At 33.2% G+C, this 21,035-nt stretch overlaps 1 protein-coding gene across 1 annotated transcript in view; it reads right to left on the minus strand.

Moving 5' to 3' along the window:
- Positions 1–6,047: 6,047 nt before the first annotated feature.
- LOC149136447 (uncharacterized) overlaps positions 6,048–21,035 on the minus strand; it is a 369,279-nt gene continuing 354,291 nt past the window's right edge. The window contains exon 2 of the mRNA XM_089348539.1: positions 6,048–6,285. Coding sequence (XP_089204665.1) covers positions 6,178–6,285 — 108 coding nt within the window. The 3' untranslated portion in view covers positions 6,048–6,177. The remainder of the gene's footprint in view (positions 6,286–21,035) is intronic.

Genomic DNA, 21,035 nt, shown 5'->3' on the forward strand with positions numbered 1-21,035 from the left:
TCCATTCTACTTACTTTTCCTAAATGTGATTTGGAACTCAAAAGTAATTACATTGTTTAAATAGAAAATGTTCTAACGTCTTTCAAAGAGGTTTTTTATTGGTCAATATTTATATATATTTCATATATCATCCTGGCTTTTGTAGAATTGTTTTGGTTGTTTTTTGACGGAGAATTTCAAATAGTTAAGGCACGGAGTGAAGAATTAGAGTAATTTAGAGGTCAAGACTTTGCTTCAACTCCAAACGTTATACGTTTATCTGCTTAAATCAATCCAAATTATCTAAACGTTCCAAGGAGATGAAGAATTTGGTCAGATACTATCTCGAATTATTCAAATTTAGATTTTTCAAAAAATGAATAGCAAGCTTTTTTAAAATGCAAAGTCTTTGTAAAATTCACAACGTAACTGCAAATAATTTTGACTAGCTTCTGTAGAATATTTCGATTACTAGTGAAACTACATGTGGTATGTCTTAGTTTATATGCTTCAGCACATATTCAAATTTCTGTCAAACTCCCCCAGGTCAATACGCTTAATCACAGTGAAAAATTTCGGTTCCACTCCCATATAACAGACTTTTAAGTTTTCAAAAGCATCATTCAACTTCGACATTTATTCTTCATTGTTATATAGTTTCTCGTGCAACCAGTATTATTGTTGAATGCACAAAATACAACAAGTCATTATACGTCCTAATAATATTCAATATCATCTTATCTGAACAATACTATTCTTACTGATTCAATCGCCTGTAATGTACTTTATGCGGTCTTGTAATTTCTGCTTGACATATCAGAAATATCAGTTTCTTTCACATCACAATCGAATTGACACTTTCTGATGTGTTGTGATCCTTATCTGTTCAGTAATTATCTATTTTTCATTGATAATGCAGATGTATGTATCCCTGTATACAATAAGCTTTCTTCAGAAAATAAAATGAATGCTTTTCCAATATCCTTCTTGCTTTTGTTCTGCTGTTTCTGTTAATATGATCCTGAAACTTATTTCATAGTGGTGTGTGTGTGTGTGTGTGTGTATGTGTGTGTGTGTGTGTGTGTGTGTGCGTGCGTGTGTGTGAAAGAGAGTGAGAGAGAGAGAGTGTGTGTGTGTAAATATACATAAATACACACGCATATAGATATACATATGCATATATATATATGTATGCATCTATGTATGTAAATGTGTGTATATAAGCATGCATGTATGCATCTATGTATGTATGTATGTATGTATGTATGTATGTATTCAATAGTGTTCGTAGTTTACTTATTGAATCAGCAAATATCTCAATTATAAGTTGAAGGCAAAATACGTTTTTCATTGTTTTATATAATCATTAGAAAAGGCTTTCTTACCGTTGTTTTGGTTTGAAACTATTCGGTCTATAAATTTTAGGTCTTCAAGATCTTTATTGACAAGTAAAAGTCAAACAAGGATTATGGTTATAGTTTTCTGAATTTGCTTAGTCGTGTAATCTATTTTTGATTACCTATATGTGTGCGTGCATTTGTCTGTTCCTTAAGGATATGCTAATGTCGGAGAATTCATGAGATTATCCCTTCTTCTTATATGATGTCAATACTAATTGCCACTAAGTGATTAGTCTATCCACACTGAAAGCGAAACTAATTCCAATACATCAGGAATTTATGTGTTGGCACTCCGTCGCTGACGACGTCGAGGGTTCCAGTTGATCCGATCAATGGAACATTCTGCTCGTGAAATTAACGTGCAAGTGGCTGAGCACTCCACAGACACGTGTACCCTTAACGTAGTTCTCGGGGATATTCAGCGTGACACAGTGTGACAAGGCTGGCCCTTCGAAATACAGGTACAACAGAAACAGGAAGAAAGAGTGAGAGAAAGTTGTGGTGAAAGAGTACAGCAAGGGTCACCACCACCCCCTGCCGGAGCCTCGTGGAGCTTTAGGCGTTTTCGCTCAATAAACACTCACAACGCCCGATCTGGGAATCGAAACCGCGATCCTATGACCGCGAGTCCGCTGCCCTAACCACTAGGCCATCGCGCCTCCATAATGCGTATATATATTACATGGGAAAATGTGAGCAAGAGAAATAATATTCTTAAGATTATAAATCTGGAAAAGTACAGGACAAGTTATTACATCTGGTAAAGTACAGAACAAGAAATTTTTTACTTAAAATATTGCAGCTAAGGATAAAGTTTCAAATAAAATATTTAGATTTAGAAAATATTAGCTTTTATTAAAACAAAAAATGTTATTAGAAGTTATTACTTCTATTTGTTATTACTTGTTACTTCTATTAAAAATTCGAAACAACTGAATTAAAATATTATTTGCACTTAAAATATTCGCTTTTTAATTATTAATTAATAATTAGAAATTTGAAAATAGGTTATAAAAATAATAGTAGCATACTATTAGTACAATAAATAGAATAATACAAAAATTAGTTATGTATTACAGTAAAATCTACCTATAACAACAAATTCACAGTAAAGTTTGCTTGACTTATTGCCTAAGTTATTGCCAAATCTTCACATTTTTAGTCTTGAACAATGACTACCTTTTGCAAAATGAATTTACCTACCATAAATACTATTCTACTTTGCATAAAACTTTAGCTATATTGGTACTTCTGGCTCTCATTTCTAAAGCATTCTAGTATGACAATATGGTACTGCAGTTAATTACAATGTTACTTTCTAAATTTAAATCAAATAATTTTTAATATTGAAATTTTATCCTTAGCTGCAATATTTTAAGTAAAACTTTTCTTGTTCTGTACTTTACCAGAAGTAATAACTTGTCCTGTACTTTTCCAGAATTATAATCATAGAATATTATTTGTCTTGCTTGCATTTGTCCATGTTATCCGTGCTTTTTCAAGGCTATGCTATTATGCTAATTAATAATGTGTCAAATGTGCCAATTAGCGGTGTCGTTGATATTTTTTTCCTTACCTGAATGATGCCAGTGACATACATTAAGATTCCCCTTGAACTATATTCATAAAAAAGTATAGAACTATGTTATCACCCTCAACTTTGAGAAACAAACAACTGTTTTTTTCTTTTAAAACTTCATTGCATGAGATTGATACCGTGAAATTCCTTGAATTGAGCTCTATCATTTAAGCTTAATTAAAATATAGTTTGTTTTTGAAATAAAAATTTAACTATACTTAAATCCAATTGTTTGCCTTACTTATATATATATATATTGATAATATTTTACCTCACATAAAACATAAAAAAGGTACATTTTTTGCTACATGATACCAAAACTATGAAATTATTCACGCTTTCTTCTATCATTGAAGCTAAGTCAAATATATTTTGCTGCTAAAATAAAAAAAAGAAGTTATTTAAATCTAAGCTTGATTGGTGGCGCTATTTACTCTCCTATAACGTTGCTACAAATTTTGCTGTAAACTTTTTTGTATTGGACCAATGTCAATTTTTTATGCCACAATGTAGCTAGGGACACGTCCTCTTCCAAAATGCTAACGGTTTTCCATTTGGTTAAGAACTGAATTAGCGACAAGCTCTGAAAGATGTTGCGTGTGTGTAAATTACGGCCTTAAGAATATTAATCTACAACCGTAGTTGAATGTTTTAAATGAGAAACGAAATATATGAAGGCGCATGGCTCAGTGATTAGAGTGTCGGGCTCACAATCATAAGGTAGTGATAATGAGTTCGATTCCCGAACCGGATTGTGTTTTGTGTTGTGTTCTTGAGCAAGGCATCACATTTCATGTTGCTCTGCTTCACTCAGCTGGTGCCAAGCTGTATCGGCCATTGCCTCTTTCTCTCGGATAACATCGGTGAGGGGGGGCTGGTATGCACGGGCGACTGCTGGTCTTCAATAAACAACCTTACTCGAACTTGTGACCGACGGAGTCTTTGTGTATATATATATATATATATATATATATATATATATATATATATATATACATATATATATATATATATATATATATATATAGAGAGAGAGAGAGAGAGAGAGAGAGAGAGAAAGAAAAGGATAAAAAGACCAATGGCAAAGTTAGAATTATATTTTATTGATAAAGTCTTACAGCTGTTTCAGGGAAAATCCAATGTATCCCTTCATCGGAGACGGTAATAGTAGAAGAACGGATTATTACATTTATAAGAGGAGATTTGTAGTAAGAAGTGAGAGCGATGCGCAGAAAAAAGGACAAAGAAGAAACAGTACTTGGAGTGTAGCTCCATTCCAGCAGTAAACATCCATGTAAAAAATCCTTGTGGGTATTTTCCGGAGCTAATTGTAGTAGCAAAGGCGGATATATATCATATCGTATCCGGAGTACTCTGTGCGTTGTTTACTCAAAGGATAGCCCGAATCAAGTGAGAGATGTCTGTAGGGTTAAGAGGTCAAGCCTTAAGACAGGAAGGAAGGGAAACATTGGATTTTCCCTGAAACAGCTGTAAGACTTTATCCCTAAAATATAATTCTAACTTTGCCATTGGTCTTTTTATCCTTTTCTTTCTTTATACATACACACGCTAATACACGACCTATGTTATATTGTCCTTTCATGTTGCTACAACAACAGGGGGAAAACTCGTCGGTATACAGCACTTACTCGGTACTACCTGTATCTTTATGGTTTGGTTGACTCCAATACCCTTCATAACCTTTATATATATATATATATATATATATATATATATATATATATATATGTAACAGACGTGGCATATTTGATGCCATTTATAGTGTTATTTCGTAAATTGCACACAGAGACGAGGCATTTCTCACGTGACATATATCCATCTCGATTCCCAATTCCTATTCTTATAAATGCACCTTAGAAGTAATCTCAGTTGTATCAAATGTCCTGTTGAATCAGTAAAAATAAACAACTTGGCTTCAAGAGATTAAATACTGCCTTCAAATTTTGGCACAAGGCTAGCAATTTCATGGGTGTATGGTAAGTCGATTACGTTGACTGATTCTTATTTTATCGAACCCCGAAAGGTCGAAAAATAAAGTTGACATCGGTGGCATTTGAATATAGGACATAAAGACATCCTAGTGGAATTTTGCCTGACCAGCTAAAGATTCTGCTAGCTTGCCGCTTTAAACAAGAGATTAAATATGAACATTTCATAAGAATGCTATAGCAACAATAAGATGTGTTCATCATACTGAGTCAGTTAATATCAACTAAGTTTCCCCGCATTTTTCACCTATCTACTTAATAAGATGAAGATGTATTTATATTAAATTCTACCTTTAAAGATACATGAAGTGAACAGTTTGATTAAACTGTCTATTTCTTATTTACATCACTTCAACGAAATAAACATTATTAATTTTAATAATATCGTCTTATCCATATCATATCCAAATCACAAGACCTCTGAGTAAATGTTGATACTTAATCACTTAGTGTGAATATATTCATGCATATGTGTGTGTGTTAATATATACATACACACACACACACGCACACATACATACACACACACACACACACATATATATATATGTTTATATACACATATACACACACATATATGTATATACACTTCTATTATACGTGGGTGTTTGTATACTTACATATACACCCATATGCATAAACATACACACGCAACTTCAAAATTATGCTTAAAACACTTTAATGAGTTCGCTAAGGTTTACAGTATTAATTTCATGCATAAATACTAGACCGGAAGAGGTACAATCATATTTTGCTATCGTGAAGGACAAACTCGGATAATAAATAACCGAAACTATTTCTAGAAATATTGTCAAGTTGCTTCAACGACTCTGACACAAGTGCAGCGTACGGTGATATCAATAGTTATTTCAAGAATTGAAATATGGTCATGCATTTAAGGAATGAGAACAGTTCGTTAAATTGATCATATTGTTTGACTGGTATTGATTTCACTGGCTGCACAACAGTGAGAATCATAGGTGAACTGAGAGATATTTGAATTCATAATGCTCCATATCTATATGTCAAAAGACTGTGTAGAGTTACATTCTACAAATTCTACCATATAAAGTCATTACAAAGAGAAACATTATTGCAAGGTGATAAAGGGAAAGATAACTCCTGATAAACTTCATAAAGATGTATCTATATGCAAAACATGTAAATGATGAGAGGCCACGAAATAGGAAATGCATTAGAAAGTATTTAGTCAGTCATATCTTCTGCATATATCACTCTTTTGTCTGTGTAGAGACTCCTGCAATGTTTCTAGGCGTGTTTCCGCTTTTGAATGTAATTCTGCTTGATCAGGGCTGATCTGGAAGTAAAAAATGGTAAAGAGTTTGTGAATAAGCTCAATTCGTACATAATTGGTTCCATCTTCGATCACATTGGTCGGAATATTAGGTGTCTTCTAACATGGTTCAGATCATACAAAACCACAGGAAATAGATTGGTAGATAAAAATTGTACAATATAATACCCCATCGTGTGTATAAACACACCTAAATACATACATACATACATACATACATACATACATACATACATACATAATACATACACACACATGCATATACGTGTGTGCACGCACGCCCGTGTGTGTGAGTACGTGGGTGTGTATATACGTGTGTGTGTTTATTCACATGTGTAGTGCATATGCGAACTTTCCAGCAAGTAATATTGCTGATAACCGAGTCACTGTTGCTTTTCGAACGACTTTTAGTCGATATTTCTTCTGCACCAAGTTATAAAGATACCCTAGTCACTCTTGCCCATCAAAAATGCAGTGAACCTGTGACTGCCCCATTGAATATCTATAACCAACGATTCTACTGTTTACTAATTGTAATATGAAATGAAACCTATAATATAAAACAAAATCAAAAATATCAACAAAACTTCCTAGAGGTCAGTATATATGATGGCTGAAATCAGATCTCGCTATCAACTATAAACATTTACCAATATATAATGATGCACTGAAACAAAGCTTCTATTATTAATTTATCTGTACTGACACTATAGATTCTACATAGCTATTTCTTAGTCATTTCCTTATGTTATAAACAGTAAAATCATTACATAAATTGATATAAAAATGTATATCATACAATATATAGGTTGATACAGATATAGAAACTGAGAAAATGTTTTTGTACACGGTCTTTGCTATAACAAAACACGTTCAGAGATCGCAATGAAGCTATATACCAGGATAATCTGGAACATTAAAACAAAACTCAAATGAGACACATAAATATACATTTACAGAGATGTCGGTAGTCGTCAACAAACTTACGTGTATGACAGCATATATTGTATATCTGTGAATATGTGTGAAAGTTCGAATGTGTATGTTTAACTATGTTAGTAAATGCATCGATCTTGAAACATTAATCTTCCACAGATCGTGCATTTATTTGAAGTAATATAAATGTATGCTTGCAGGTGTGTCAGATGACACAGACAGACAGACAGACAGACAACATATAAAACAAGAGAGCGAGTCAAAGAGAGTAGATTAGAAAAGCGAAAAAGAGAGTATATGTCAATGTACAAAATATATTGCTACTTTGAATTTATTTATTACTACTGGTATTACATAGCTTTCTTCCAACCGTAACAACTATTCCAGCTAATACCTGTAGCAAGCAATATACATTAATTATATAGCATTAAACTATACTGTATTCCTTGAAATTCGCTTCATAAATGTTACCACAGAAGAGCCATTTTATTTTACAGTGAGCTTTTGAAAAATACATCACACTGCCCTCTATAAATAGATAGGAAATGTAATAAAATTAGAGCAGTATATTTGTCGGTGATAGAAAGATTCAACTGCATTTCATAACGTTGATATTGGACTCTGGTGTTTGAGCCATATAATTATAAATATATATGTATATGTATGAATAATTGGTAGAAGTAACAGAATGACTCAAGGGCCGAGAGATTTTTTGATAAATGCTTACGCATGAAACACTCGGTTCTTAAGTTACTCTTAGTTTAAATAACTGTCAGTAAAAAATATAAATGCTCATAGTTTGAGTTCCACTTTTCCTGTTTGCATTCTCAAACCTGCACGCACATGCATCCGAGCACATATATGTGTGCATGCATCTACATACATACATGCATACTTATACATACACATACATATACATACCTATACATATTCATATATGTAAATATTATATAAATACCGTGCGGGGAACACTCAGTTGAGCTCACCACTGTGTTGTGATTGACTTAGAAAAGCCATGCGACAGAGTTATTTTCGTTAAGATATCATCCTGATTATTAGCTCATTGCATAACAAATAAATTTGGAGCTTCAGCTAGCAAAGAAACAAATGTAGTGTGCATTTTACCTGCTTCACTCACCTGATTATATATATTCTTTTATTCTTCTTTTATTTGTTTCAGTCATTTGACTCCGACCATGCTGGAGCACAGCCTTTTAGTCGAACAAATCGACCCCAGGACTTATTCTTTGTAACCCTAGTACTTATTCTATCGGTCTCTTTTGCCGAACGCTATGTTACGGGGACGTAAACACACCAACATCGGTTGTCAAGTGATGGTGGGAGTACAAACAAACACACAAACACACACAATCACACACACACACATATATATATATATATATATATATATATATATATATATATATATATATATATATATATATATTGATACGACGGGCTTCTTTTAGTTTCCGTCTACTAAATCCACTCACAAGGCTTTGGTCAACCCGAGGCTATAGAAGAAAACTATATATATATATATATATATATATATATATATATATATATATATATATATATATATATATCGCCATGATAGATCTCTGATCACTACACACATTTTTTCTCTCCTTGTTTCTTTCCGTGTCCCTTTCTGTAGAAGAGCGTAGGCTCGAAACGTTAACGACTTTCTCAAATCCCGAAGTTATACTAATACATCTATTTGTTTTCAACACCACCAGTCTTCGTCTGTTGTTTTTTTTTTTGTTTTTTTTTTCAATTCTCCCTATATATATATACATATATATATATACATCATGAAATGTTTTGGCATCCAGAAGACACATAATGGGAGATAAGGCAATGTAAGGAAGAACTGTGGTTGGTTCGATAATAGTATGAGTGAGGAGTCTAATGCAGGTCATGTGTGAGCATGTATATGCTAAATAAAACGAGACAACACAGCCAAAGCAGTGTGAAATTTCTAGGAAAGCTAGATGGTGGTCAACATATTGTGAGCGAGAGGAGAGAGGAGACAAAAGGAATAGGAGTGGGGATAAAAGAAAGAGATAAGAATGTAAAGATTGAATATGTGCGGGAAGTGAGAGGTGGGGTGATATGTTTGAAAAGAACTAAGTTAGAGAGATAGGTAAAGAAAATGGTACGGGGGTGTACTAAAAGTGAGTTGCAAACCTCAAAATTGAAGGAAGGAATAATAAGATATAATGGTCAAGTTTCTAAAAATAGACGTAGGCATTTATTGTACTAGTTAAAGTGATAGTGGGGACTGATGAGGCAGTGAGAGAACGAAGAAATATGTATATAGATATGCGCACACGCGCACACATATACCTAAAAATGTGAATATGCAATATTATATAGGACTACTTAGTGTGCTTCTATACCAGGGTCAATGCTCAGTTTGTAAGTTATGCTTAAAAGAAGCATTCCACATATTAAAGCACAACTTTTAAATACTACTAAATAAGTATAATGTGGCCCTAGATACATGCAGCCCCCACTTTTTCCATACCTTCAGATTTTACCACAGTTCTAAATGCAACCTAAATCACCATACAATACAAATACCGAATACTCTTTAAGTAATCTCCAGCAACCTAATTTGACTTTCCAATGTCTTACTTTTTTGACATTTCAGTTTTCAATTTTGATCTTTTAATTGTTTAATGATACATATATAAACATATATGCATGTATGTATGTATGTATGTACGTATATATTTAATAATATAGATTTAATCAAAAGATTAAATGTGGAACTTAAAATGTTTGTGGCACCAGAATTTGGTAGGGTAAAAACCAAAAACAAAATCAAGAGATTTGTTGAATAAAATTTGAAGAAAAGCATCAAAAATTCAATAGGTTATAGCAGTACGTACGTTTCGTACAAACCTCGTTTATTTATGTAGTGAGAACACCACATAAGATGTGCAATGAAAATGTACTCCTCAGCTGCATAATGTAAGGTCTTTTCAGAAAGCTTACATTATGCAGCTGAGGAGTACATGAGGTTACGATGGCAGCACACTCCTTCACCATCGCATAAAATGTTATAAATTTTCAATTAACTTCATACCATAATCAACACACTCAAAAATGTATTACTACAAAACTTCATTCAGCCGGCTGACGAATGGTTTAGCTGGCTGTAACTCCGAAGTTGCTGTCAATGGTCACATGCTTCCGGTCAATAATCCTTTTCTTCCTTGGCTATCGCCGAGCAAATACGCGAACTTACTTCGTCCCTACTTTCAAGTTCGTGCCTCACAGCGTTCATACACACATAATTTTTCTTGTCTGGCCGTAAAGCCTTTTCTGTTTGTTTTCCTGTCTTGTTTTTTGTCCGCCACTACATTCCTCCATGGCAAGGTTTAATTTGTGCATACAAATTTAATTTGCGGTCCATGGGAAGAGCCGTTTTAACGATGCGTCCTGCCCAGCTCTTCGAAACGGGGGTAGCTGATGAAGAAGAATGTTCTCTATGTGGCTTGTGTGTTTTCTCGTCTACGTTTTGTTTGCAATGTCCTGTACCCAGATATGCACCTATACATACAGGTGGATGTCGGTATACACATACCTGTACGTATATATGCATATACTCATTTACTATATATATATATATAACATGTGTGTGCATGTGTATACACACACACACGCACACACACACACACACACACACACATATATATATATATATAGATAGATATATACAGAGAAAATTACAGGAACATATAGAGTTAGAGTTATACACATGTATACATATATGCATGTATATAAATATATTAATACAACATGGAGATGGTTTTGGTGTCACGTTTATTACTCATGATTCTCTAGTCGATAAATTGAATACCAATCATTTACTGGATTCGATTGAAATTTTGTGGTCTTTACCAATATTAAGAAAGTAGTAGTAGTAGTAGTAGTAGTAGTAGTAGTAGTAGTAGTAGTAGTAGTAGTAGTAGTAGTAGTAGTAGTAGTAGTAGTGTCAGCAGTAGCAGCAGCAGTAATAGTAGCTTCCCAATCCATATATAACTCAAACATAATTCTAATATCAGAAAATCTATCATTTCGTGGTTCTTATGTCGTCACCACTTATACATTTATGTTAAGTTTGGATGCTATATATTTCAGTGTTCGGGAAATTAGTAATTCTCTGAATAATTATAACTAATTAGAAATTTTCCTGAGAATACTTATTAATTGAAATATCAACGTTGACACATCTTACGAAATATGCCATTTAAAATAAGGTTTCTCTTAGCAATGACAGGTGAATTATATCTGTTCTTATAAGATTTGTTGTTGCCGTTACGGTTGCTCAGTACCCAGTTACTCGAAAATGAGTAAACTTGACCGTGGACATCGTGTATTTCGGAGACTATATTACCCACTGTCTTCATTTTCTTTTAATATATTAAGTTGTAATTTGAAGGACATGTTTTGTTTTTAGTAAGTCATTTGATAGCGAGAAGGCTTCTTTCTTTTCATACAAGATCTTGACTTCTATATTTCACTTAACCCTCAGTTATCCATATTGCATACAAACATACAATGATACTGTACCATCTGAACATTTTGCACAGAAAAATGTCACTTTTAATACTTGTTCTTTATTATGACGCTTTACTCTTTCACAAGATTCAGCTCGAGAGCTGTAGCCAAGCTGGGGCATGACATTTTCACATGTAATATAGAGTAGACAATCATAGTCCCAGTCGGCTATTTAGTTCCCATTTCCACTTGAAATGATTTTCACTTCGTTTAAGGTGGAATTTCTTTTGAGAACATCAATGCTGAGTTCTTACAAGAATAGACTTCAGTTTTACTAAGATTAAGTGCAATACACTGACCACAGTATATCAATGATATTCATTTCATTAAAGCTATAGGGTTGAAATAATGAGTAGATAATGTCAACATCTTAAATTCCTATGTATAATGTTCAATATGAACGTCGCAAAGCATTTCAAATGCATCTCTGCTCCTTCTTCCAAATCACACCCCTGTTTTTGTGTGAGCGTGCACGCGTGCGTGCGCGCGTGCGTGTGCGTGTGTGTGTGTGTGTGTGTGTGTGTGAGTGTGTGTGTGTGTATGAGTGTGTGTGTGTGTATGTTTGTGTGTGTGTGTGTGATTCAAGTTCATTTCATCCAGTCCTTTCTGAGAAAACATGAAATTCAGCATTTTTGTCTGTTAGTGTCAGACTTTGATCAATTTGTATTATTAGGCACAGCTAATTTCTCTTTCAGTGACCCTTTACATGTCAACATTAAAGATTGCATTCGATCTAAAATTCAATTTAACAGAATTTAATTTAGTGAGATTGTAATAAATGAATGAAATTACAGTTTCAAAGGTTGTTCTTAAAGAGAATATTGATTTATCAAATTGGAACACAATTTCACTTGTATAGTGGAGTGGTGCATGTTAAGACAACGTTCATTCCTTTTCATTCAAACTTACAAGTAAATGAAGTGCTACACCCAGAAATACAAACTGGGACGAGGACTCACGGATCACCTATAAAGTTGTGTGTAGATATTTTAGAACAAGGGTAGAAAGATTTAGCTTCATGGTTTTTGTAATTAACGTAAATGAAATTCAGTAGTTAATCGAAATTCGCCGGAAGCTTAGCTCTTGATTTAGTGTAAATTTTATTTTAATATTGATCCATTTTGAGAGTTGCTTTCTATTGAATCGACTCTTGTACAATACATGTATTTATATAATCCACTCTAGAGATTTGTACTCTAAAATTGGCCAGAAGTTTAAAAAATCGCCAACTGACTCAAACTAGTTCTACACTTCTTAATCAAAAATTATGTGAACAATACACATTACTCTTTAATACTGTAGCCAGGTCTCTGCTCTATTTTAGGATTAGCGATGGGGATGATCATCAGAAGGTACCACAAGAGCGTCTTACTCTGATATTACTGCATATTCCTCGACCAAACATACTTGTGACGGAAGACGTCATCACAGACGAGATTATGTTCAACCAATGCGAACTGACTTTTCATATTATCCAATCTAGTTGGGGAGGGGTTGTTGTCTTTGTTTTTTTTCATTTTTCTTCATCCATTATCATAAGGGTTAAAACCAAGTCAAAAGACCGCTGCATTTTGCATGATTCTGATGAAGGGTCTTTTATCGTTTTCACTTTTAAAGCTCAACTTTGTGAGTAGGTAGTACGCCCAATGTATCCGTCGTACTCTATTTCTGTTTCCCATCTCTCTCTCTCTCTCTCCCTCTCTCTCTGTATGTATATATATATATATATATATATATATATATTTATATATTGGAAGGTTTGGAGGTGATGCACAGGAATTATATTATAGAAAAAAATTAAGGTACTCAGAAATCTGGATGGTTGTACATTTACAGTTTTTTATTAATATGTGACATGTTTTATAAATCATATAAAGCGCTTTTCACCTAATCGTGTAGGATTTTCAATTTTTTTAATTTCACCTTGCGATGCCGTCTCTTTATATAGTTTTATTGAGCGTGTACGGGTGGAGAGAGAGATATATAGGATGGTAAGAGAGGGTGGTGAATGGAGGGAAAAGTGAGAGAGAGAGTGTGTTTTTGTGTGTGTTTTTGTGTTGATGTGTGTGTCTGTGTGCATGCGTGTGTGTGTCGATGGGAAAGAGAAAAGAAGAAAATTGTGTTTATAGCTGGTCAGTTCTTTCAATGATAAGTTTATTCTTGGCCTTTTAAAGAAATGGCAAAACCATTCACTCTCACGGCGTTATCGATTAGTGCTGCACAGCGAACCCAATTCCAATAGCACGCTTTGTTCATGCTTGGCTCAAAGCTAATAGTAAGTTCCGCCTTCTTGATGACTTTCCTATTCGGGATCCACACAATCAAGTTGAACCATAGACATGTAATTACTGCTGGAAATGCTAGTGTCATTTTTAAATCAAGCTCTAGTCGCTATTTTTCACTCCATCTGGTATCACTTTGTTTTGGTGCTGGCTTGTATTTCAGCACAGAGCCTGCTTTGCCGAAATATCCTCCTTCGTCCTATTTCCTTGATTACAGATAACAAACTACTGAGGATATCAGTGCTCTTCCTCTCCATGCAGCACTACTGCGTCCCCATGAATACTGGGTTTTTTTTAGTCTTAGTTGAAATGTACTGAAGAGATGCTTCATTTTTCCTATCTGTTCACAGCTACAATTGTTCCTGCTGGAAATTCTATCACCCTAAGTTGAGTAGGATTAAAATCAATTCATATTGCAGAAAGCGTGAATCAAGAAATGTTTACGAATTAGTACTCATTTACCTATTTCACAACGAGATGATTCTTTCAATTGCCTTATTTGTCCAACTGAGATTTTGACCGTGTTGTGGCCTCTACATGACCACTACATTAATTGTGTACATCTCTAATTATAATTTGAATTATCACTGTTTTCTACTTCGGCATCATTAGCAATGAGGCATAAAAGAGCGATGCTCTAAGTCCATTGTGGTTGACTGTACTGCTCCAACGACATCCTGGTATTGTAATAATATTAAACTGCCTTCAATTACTTCTTCTACCCTCCGTTTTGGCATCTGCACACTTTTGGTGGATTTGAGCATATTATACTTTCTTCTAAATCTTGGAGCAACGTAATTGTGTCTCATTTGTATAAACTACTATCATTATAATAATTAGCTTCAATACACGGTTCCTTTTCCAGATTCTATCACGGTTAATCTTCATTTTCTCTTTTAAAGGGTTTAATACTATAAATGTCAGCAATACGTTTTGATGTATCAAATATGCTGAGTGTCTTTTATATAAAACTGTTGGCAATGTTGATGAAAATGTATATTACCTTCAAGTATAAGTGTAAAATCAATAATACAACGCAGAAGTAGCAGCAATAGTAATTGTTGTAATCAGTAGCACTGACACTAGTGTCAGTGATAACCATTAGTATCAGTGTAAGAAGGACGATGCTATTAAGCCTAGCAGTAAGAATCCCAAATGCAATACCAGCATAAACATAAAGGATATGCATAAATATAACACAAGACTTTCAAGAACTACGACAATAACAACAAAAACTATAAGATAGTGACAACCCCAGTAGCAATATTAGGTATATGAAGACAAAGAGTAGTTATCTTACATGCCGTGAGACCTGCAAGAAATAGCAGTCCAGTTTCCTTCAAATTACCAGCTGTCTCTTTCAAAGTCAAGAGACACATTAGTTAATGTAGTCCTGTAATGGAAGACTATCAAAGAGGACTGAACGATCATGGTTGGAATGCTTTTTGTCATAGATATGGTCAACCAGGGCTAAACAACAACAAACATATAAACGACAATATCAACAGAAATTGTTTTAGTTATAAAAATATCAAACAGTAAATAACAAACAGTTCAATAGTTGAGATTACGTGGATAGGGTGATGGGGAAGTGTAGCGAAGAGATCGTGTAGAGAGGATTACTGTACAAATGGGAGAGATAACTGAACCCAGGAGAACACCTAATTAATAATATACAAATGCATAAGTTCATAGAGATTTATGACGGATCTAGGATTACAAAAGAGAAGAATAGAATAAATTCGTGTAAGCATTTGTTGGAAGAAACAACATTTTGTATTAATAGTATCGCTTTCAAACATGAATTAGCTTTAGTTATTAAGATTTCTATGTTAAGTATCAGTTCGTCTCTAATGTATTTTCGTAAGTATTTATAACTAAAGAATAACATTGCAATCCAACCAAAGAATATATTGCGTGGATTTCTTCCCATGCATATCATATAGTTCCTATTTTATAGATTTAATCCGAAATAATACGGATTTACTTTAAGAAATAGGATTAAATCCATTGATATAATAAATACTTGCACCCCACTCAACTTATTGAGAGAAACAAAATTATTGCGCAATGTATTGCTACATAAAACTGAATATCTTCAAACAGAAGATAAGTGAAGCTATTCTGAACATAAGTAGGCAATTCTAAAACAAAATCTGCGCATATATTTGGAATAAATGTATTATGCATATAGACTGTTGTAACTGTCACAATTTCTGTTGCATATAAATTATGCTTGCATGTGTAGCTGAATTTCCTTGAACATGTAGTAGTTTGTAATTGACATTAGTTTACATATTTAATTCGAAGAACATCAAATACAGTATTTGTTGTAGCACATCAATTTCAAGCCACTTTTATTGTCAAAGACCATTAAGCATGCGTATCTCTGATTGTTACACGTGTCATGTTAAAGATAAACATTTGAAAGTCAGGGGATATGATATTAATGATGCTCACAGATGTTTCAACTTTAATAAATTCGTCCTTTATCTTCGTTTATATTGCCTACGATGGGTATCATTGGAAGAATTATCAAAAGATTCAGAAACTGTAAGATTTCGTATTTTCTGGCATTAATGGTTCAGAGTTAGGCCTTGTTTAAACCATAATTTACGTTTATATGCAGCTCTGATTGATATTTGATATTTCTTAACTTCCATTAGTTATATGCATTCACTATGATGACTATTCTTTGAATATCCAACATTTCGTATTCATGGAATGACTATATGTACCATGTACAATGCAAAAATTAAAATAGTTATTGTATAATTTTACGTATTCTACTTTCAATTTTATTATGTTCACGTGACTACGCAAAGTCTGTTCCAGCGAAAAAATATTGAAAATTGTGCTAGAAAGGTTTCCTAAATATACACATTTACATTCAAAACTGTAGATATAAGTACGAGTTTGCATATATTTCTTTTAAATATATTGAGATATATTGATATTCTCAGACGATGAGAATAGACTAAGCAAAAATAAAATAGAAACAGTCAGACGGTTTTAACTAAAAATATTTTCACTGGTTTATACAATTCAAAATAGAGAAGTAAAGAAGTGAATTATTCAGTTTATATCAGATAATATATGATGAAAAAATGAATTTGTAATTCACGTAAAGATAATATAGTAATAGGGGATTTTCGTCGGTTTCGACGATGAGTGTCTAAACTATTCGAGAAACATTCGTTGCATTAGTGTATAAGTGACTGAGTGTTCCACAGATACGTGTGCCTTTGACATAATTCACAAACAGAAACAATGTGACAAAGCTACACTAGCGGATTAAAGATGCAGTGAATTCTATGAACTTCTGTAAAGTTTCGATACATGCCTTAGGTCAACTCGAGATTATAGTAATAAACACTTTCCCAAGATACCATGCAGCGAGATCGAATTCTACATAATGATATTGAGAAGCAAACTTCGTAACTATTCGATGTTTACTGTGTCTACTTTATTTAAGTATTGTTAATATATTACTTTTACTTAATGACTTCTGCAAAAGATGTGACAATGTGACATCTTGTAGATGTTTGTTTTAGATAATACACCAACGGCTTTTACAGTAATTTTACAGAAATTAATTTCAGAACACAGTCATATGTTTGCTAGGTAACTCTATATGAAGTTAAATATGTTCAGGCAAGTATCTAATTTTTACATTAGTTCAGATTGCTATGAAATGATAGCCTTCAGTTTTAACGAATTCGCAGAAAATCTGTTCTAACAATGCAACTGATAATGTGGGAACACAGCAAATACACAGCACAGAAATAGAGAGAGGAAGAAAACGCATATGCTGCAATGTGAATAGCATAGAAGTATAATAAAATCAAGAGTTTGAACATCAGATTGCCACAAATCTTATCAGTAAACCCCAAGTATACGAATGATAAAAACAATCCTCAAAATAGAAAATAAACCATCTTAAACTGATTCAATCCATGAAAATATTATCACAAGTAATAAAAACTATTATCTGCGTATTATCTATACATCTGTTTATATGCAAATGTATTTGTTGTCTATTATATTATTTATATTTGTGAATATGATATATTTGTTTCTATTTCTGTCTGCTTTCTCTGTTTTATCCTCCCCTTCAAATGTGTGTTTGTGTGCGCGCACTTCTGTATGTATTTGATATGCATATGTATAAATGTATCTATGCATCTAAGTATTCATGTGCGTATATATATATGTATTTATGTATCCATGTATATAAGCATTCCCGAAAAAAGGATGACTTCCTTACATATTTATTGTATTATGACATTGATATAAATGAAAATAGATGATGATTGCTAGAATAGACTTTTTTTGTAATAGGGAAAAAGCCAAAACTACGAAGTGTTCTGTTATTAAATACCCTCTCTTCAGTGAGCAAAGTGCTATTTCATGATTTATTCCTATTGGCTTAAAAATTTAATTATTATCGTCATGCGTTTCACCCTGGTTACTGCAATATTCTTTGACACAGGATCCATCATACTGCCAGCTTATCTGCACAGCTGTCGACTATGCATCGCCACATAGGAATACAGCTTTAGAAGTCAATCCAACTAAGAGAATGGATATCGATGGTAGTCAAGTCAAGATATATCAAATGAAAGGTATAGTTGATGATTGAAACGCTTCCCCTAAAAATAAAGATGTAATATAATGGGTGCATTAACATATTGAAACGTTTCTGGCTGTATTTATAGAAATCAAATTATTCCGTCAAAATAAGAAATATACAATGAATTCTAAGGACAAAGACCATCGATATGAAAATATTTCAACAAAATGATGCATACAGTGAAGCGTAAGCACCTGTACACAACCCACATCAACATATATTCATATATTCTTTTAAAGTTGAAAGCCTTTCAGCAAGAAATTAGCTTACCGCTGACCGAAAGTTGAATCTCAATAATAATTCATTGTAGTCATTTCATTTCACTTACTCTGGGGGAATGATATCAAATTTCAACCCACTTGAGATACAAGCTTTGTGATTACTCAAAAGAAAACAAATTATTCATTTAATGTTAAATTGCTTCTTTGTGAGAGTCGAAGACAAAAACGTTTACTATATACGAGCTTGCTACTGCTAATTAAAATTTCGTAGTGAATGAGAATGTGGTACCGAGGTAACCCTAATGGTTTCAGTTATGCTTCTAATATTCTGGAGGGGTCATATTTTCAGCACTGATAATCACTTACACGAGCAAAGAAATTAGACAAATCTAAGACTTGCTGCATTGATTTATTATTTGTTACACTTTTTATAATATTTATTGGTTGACTTAAAGAATATATACATAATAAAATGTTATTCTTTCCATTGTATAAGTTTATACTTAGCCATCTAGAATAACATTAAATACGAGTACAAGTAAGTAAGAATGATGTGATAACTGGACAATTAAGTATAGAATAAAACCAAAAGCTTATTCTTCACAAAATGAATGTTTTTTTCTTGTTTTAATAAACATTTCCTGCTGCATTAATTAATGCTACTGAATAAGTTTCGGTTTGTCTTCAATAAAACCACCTTGATATTACACGTAATGGATGAACTGATGCAATTTCCATAGTAAAAGCGTAGTAGAAACAAAGCAAAAGCATTGCGGAAACTATGAAGTACCAGACGAAGTACCTAGTGCATTAGTTGCGTAAATCTACGTTTTATTTTCTACTGCTCCCTCTGAAGTAATAGAAATTTAATTCAAACAAAAATTTATATAAAATGAAGTAGAATTAGCTGAATGATATCAGAATATTGAGACATTTTATGAGTGTGTGCATGTTTGTGCATGTGTTTGCGTGTATTTGTGTATCTGTGCGTGTGTGTGATTAATATTAATCGACATCATCATCATCATAATGGTCGTTATCATCATCATCATTATCGTCATAATGGTCATCATCATCATCGTCATCATAATGGTCGTTATCATCATCATCTGAAGCAAAAACTTCCACAGTAGTAGTAGTAATAGTAGTGGTGGTGTTGGTGGTGGTAGTAGTAGTATTAGTAGTAGTAGTAGTATTAGTAGTAGTAGTAGTAGTAGTAGTAGTAGTAGTAGTAGTAGTAGTAGTAGTAGTAGTAGTAGTAGTAGTAGTAGTGTCATTGAAACCTTATAAGCAAGAATTACTCGAGGAAGGAAATACACTATTCTTTTGTAATCTGGAGATTATTTCATTCACCCCAGAACGATAAAAAGAAAAAGATTCTCCAGAAGAATCTGAACACAGAACTGAAAAGGTTAAAACTATGATATTTCATCATTTAAGTGACGTACTTCGAACCGCTCCTCTGAAGTAAGATTCGATATTCGCATTACCTTTCATACTTTCAAGTTATATGAACTTCTAAAAAATATTATACTGATTTCTTTTGAAATTCATTGAAACAAACTTCTGCATATATATTTGGCATTCTAGCAGCCTTGTAAAGTTAGACAATATAACAATTTGTCTATGTACTTCCATTCCACCTTATTTCTTCCTTGTTCACTATTCTCCATACAGATTTATTCAGGCATTTTCCTTCAACTTTTCCTTCCATAAAATCAATAGCCACACAAATTATTACAAGTACTTCTATAATTACTGCAGGCAACCAAGAGGTTAGAAAGGCTGGATGCACATTGATTAATTAACTGATACCAAATTATATTCTTCCAATAATGTACGTGACTCTCATCGATTATTACCACATTCTACCAAATTATAAATGTAATATCAATGCTGATGAAATCACAAGTTTTGTACTGCCCCATCATCGTGCAGCAAACTGATTTTTAATCAGGTTTGAAATCTCTATAAAATTTAATTTAGGTTGCTATAAACTTTTAAGATGATATAATTTGAAAATGTTGCCAACGGGTTGCTCAATATCCTCTTCATTTTTAATAAATAATCTGCCTTTTTTGTCGGTATTAATGAACCTAATGGCAT

This window comes from Octopus bimaculoides, chromosome 3 (assembly GCF_046866305.1).
Source record: "Octopus bimaculoides isolate indiv1 chromosome 3, ASM4686630v1, whole genome shotgun sequence".
NCBI lineage: Eukaryota > Metazoa > Mollusca > Cephalopoda > Octopoda > Octopodidae > Octopus > Octopus bimaculoides.